Raw genomic sequence first — 3,867 nt, 5'->3', positions numbered from 1 at the left:
GCAAAGGTCCTCGTTAGAGTGGGTACCGCTGGTGCTAGGCAGAAGACCCTTGGCATCGGTGATATCGTTATCGCGACTGGTGCTGTTCGTGACGAGGGTGCCACTCGGCACTACATGCCTCCCGAATTTCCTGCTCTCGGTTCGGCGGTTGTTGTTACTGCCATGTGTAGTGCCGCCCAACTGCAGCTAGAAGACGAGGATGAAAATATCCAGGGCGGTGCTCAATGGATCTACGATGCTGGTCCGGTCCACACCAAAGATTCGCCCATGGCCAGAGAGTTCAATTTTGGCCCCTATGTCCCTGAGCACAAGCGGTATATTGAAGTTTTAGAGAACCTGGATGCTTGGCTTCCGACATGGAAGTGGCTATGCTATTCACTTTAGGGCAAGTGTATGGTATCAAGACTGGCTGTGTTCTCGCTCATATTCGTGGTGGAAGTGATCCCATCTCTGACAAGGCAAACCTCAAGAGTGAGGCGATTGGTCGCTCGTGAAGGATTGCATTCCGCGGTATGGCTCAGTTGGAAAAACATAGACAGACTCGCCAGCAAGGCGTCGTTGCTAGTGACGAGTAGGTCTGCCACCTCAGTGGTACTGAGAGAACTTGGTGCTTGTGTTGGAAGTGTTAGCCCAGTGGTATTCCCTAGGTAACTGCCCCTGTATACGGCTGTTGATTATCTGCTGGTGCTCAGTACCGGGTACTGACTTGTTGCTATCTTTCTCTCACATCAACATCAGTATCCTTCTTACCCTATTTCCAAGGGATTTATGCTCTACGCATATCACGCGACTGTTTTTTGTGGCTTTTTTAGTATTCATCGTACGCTTCTTTGGATCGTGTTTTGAGTGGATCAAACTCATTCTATAACCTCATTCGCTCGAGTAGAATCTTCTGCTGTGGCAGCTCGGGATTTCACCATAAGGGCCTGTTGAATATTTTCAAGATAGTATGTCTGAAACTCGACGACGACGTAGGACTTCAAGTACCGGTAGACCCTCATCCTCAATAGTCTCCGAGAAGGAGGAGTTTGATATGGTAGTAACACTCATTCGTATACTCCCTAAGGTCTGTTGTGCTCATCATTTCGTGGGGCGGCTATGCCACTCTGGAATTAAGTAAAATTGACCTTAGGCGAAGAGATGTGCTCATTAATTTCGTGGGGCGGCTATGCCACTCTTGAATTAAGTAAAATTGACCGTAGGCGATGAGATGTGCTCATTAATTTTGTGGGGCGGCTATGCCACTCTTGAATTAAGTAAAATTGACCGTAGGCGATGAGATGGGGGATTAGTTTTGTTGGCACGATAGAGTAACGCCAATTTCGACAAATTGTGGGATTCGATGTTATTTGTCGAGTCCGATCTCGCACGGGGCGGATATGCCATAGGAGGGCTAGGATTCTTACCTCGTACTTCTGTAAAACCTTCCTTGAAGTGGCATAGCTGCCCCACAAAGTTTATCTACTAAGGGTGTTTAGGAGGTGTGGTCATTAAGGAATCGAGCGACTGAGGTTCCCCGTATGTACCAGACGACCCAACGTTGGGCAGCCGGGCGGGTGGAGGCTCTTGTGAAGGCTCTTTGTATGCAATACTGCTCGAGTCTTCAGGTGGGTCATCCACCAGCGTCCCCATCAGAACCTGCTCCGAGCCTGTTATCTGTACTGGTGTGTGTGCTCCTAGCGTCGACACTCTTGAAAGTCGCAGTGGGTCCTCATCAGCCACACTCGGGCCAAGGACAGCCACCGATGTAATGCTGGTAAAATAAGGGTGACGTGATTGAGAGTTCTTTAGTAGAGTGGGAACTGCCTGGACTCTTTATCCCTACAAAACGCGAAACTTGGTCTGTGGCATCAGTACTGAGTGATTGTATGTCGCAGGTACGGAGATTATGAAGCTCAGCGTCACTGGATGGAACTCACTTTCCATACTCCTATGAAGGAGTGGTATCGGAGTACAGTGAACAATGAGCCCTCTTATTGGCCTATAGACTACCCTCCACTGACAGCATACCATTCGTGGCTCATGGGGTAAGTTCGATACCACGGACGTCGTGGGTACCTATGGGTACCTATTCGCACGCTTTCGGAGGAAGTCGGTAGCTGTCTAATGAACTCTAGTAGGAAGTTTCAATGTATCAACCTGATAACCAATTCGCTGGGAGAAATGTATCGCTTCAACGTTGCGGCAAAAAGAGGATGACCCGTCCTACGCTACTCGAATTAGGCTCGTGATTAGTACTGCGGGCGGTGATGTTCAGAAAGGTTCTTTCTATTGCAGGGACAGACGCCTCACGCTTTCAGGTACTTTACCGATCTCTTCGGCATGCCTCAGGCGATTGAGCTCACTGTCTCTAGAGGTTACGAGGATCTTGATCACAAGACTTTCATGCGATGGACAGCCCTATTGCCTGATATAGTTCTGCTGGGATCTGGTAGGCGCATCTGATACTCCTTGTGTCAAGGTGTCTTTTGTCTCAGGCATGTTATGGTATTTTTACCATCTTCCTTGGCTGTCAGTGAAATCCAAAGCACTGTGCTTTGCAGCAGCTCTTTTCACGCCCGGTTTTGTTCTGATCGACCACTGTCATTTCCAGTAAGTTATTGTTCATTTTGTAATACTGCATTATCCGAGTCCAGGTACAACTCGGTAGCACTAGGTCTTCTTATGTGGTCTATCAACTTCATCACGCAGCCAGAATTCAACAAGCATTTGATCGGGGCCTTCCTCTACTCCCTTGCTGTCATGTACAAGCAGACCTTCCTCTATTTCGCACCGGCAATGTTCGCCTACCTTCTAGGCCAGGTGAGGTGTTGGGAATCTAGAGATCATACTCGCAATACCTCGTTGATTCTCGGCTCAGCTCACAGTTATCATGGTGGGATTTAGGCCATAGCCGCTAGCTACAACAAAAAGGACGTCCTGAAGCGTATCATGGCCTTGGGTTTGGTAGTAGCCTCATCAGTGGTATTAGCTTTGCTGCCTCTTATCATTGCTGATGGTAGGGATAGTAAAGCTCGCGAGCCCCGTGTTAGCTGTTGCTTCCATATGTAGGTGACTTTACTGTTATCAACCGACTGAGAGAGAAAATGTTCCCTTTCAAACGTGGCTTGTACGAAGATCATGTGTCGAATGTATGGGTGATGCTATCGCCGGTAAGCTTCGTTACTTATCCCCGACTCTTAGACATCTGACAGGTCCTCAAGCTCCGTCGCTGGTCGTTGGCCTCTGAAGGGTTTGCTCGAATCATGGTCAAGGTTTGCACTCTTTGTACGTAACCTTGCTTTAACGTACTCCCCGAGCAATGGTCGTTATTTTAGGCACATTGCTTGCCTCCTTACCCTCGGTGTTGGATTGCATCTTCCGACCTCCACAGACTAACAAACGGCAGCGCTTCCTCGCTTGTCTGTTTCAGTCGAGCCTCTCATTTTTCCTTTTCAGCTGGTGAGCTCATCCCATTGTACACGGCGTATGTATGGTTGATCGTTAGGCAAGTCCACGAGAAGGCCATACTGCTCCCCCTCCTCCCGGCTATGCTCCTCCTTCCCGATCAGCCCATATTCAGCGTATCTTTTGGGATGCTATCGACATTGAGTTTATGGAGGCTCATGGAGAAAGACAACCTCCAGGTAACCTATCAAACTCGGGGGAGTGTCGGAGTAATCAGGTTCTGTACAAGTTATTGCCGTTGTAGGTGGTGACCACTGGACTCGCTCTACTTTCCTTCATCATCTACTCATACACCCTCCGTTCATCTAGGGCCACCTGCCACCCTCGAGACAATATCTGCTTCATCCTAGTCGCTGCTATCCTCGTAGTTGTAGGACTCATCTTCACTCTCCTCAATATACTGAGTCGTCTTCTTTTCTA

General features: G+C 48.7%; 1 protein-coding gene across 1 annotated transcript; it reads left to right on the top strand.

Moving 5' to 3' along the window:
- Positions 1-949: 949 nt before the first annotated feature.
- Positions 950-3,664, top strand: Pmar_PMAR028409 (dolichyl glycosyltransferase, putative; the record flags this gene model as incomplete). Its single annotated transcript, XM_002776065.1, has 12 exons — positions 950-1,036; positions 1,479-1,607; positions 1,719-1,747; positions 1,878-2,027; positions 2,301-2,431; positions 2,478-2,592; positions 2,637-2,802; positions 2,887-2,998; positions 3,052-3,152; positions 3,195-3,267; positions 3,318-3,441; positions 3,488-3,664. Coding segments are annotated over 12 exons (1,394 nt in total), but the record flags the coding sequence as incomplete, so codon positions are not given.
- Between the last annotated feature and the right edge of the window lie 203 nt (positions 3,665-3,867).

The sequence above is a fragment of the Perkinsus marinus genome (genome assembly GCF_000006405.1).
Source record: "Perkinsus marinus ATCC 50983 genomic scaffold scf_1104296954504, whole genome shotgun sequence".
Classification (NCBI taxonomy): domain Eukaryota; phylum Perkinsozoa; order Perkinsida; family Perkinsidae; genus Perkinsus; species Perkinsus marinus.
Note: the sequence above shows the minus strand (reverse complement) of the source record. Positions and strands in the feature narration are given on the sequence as shown.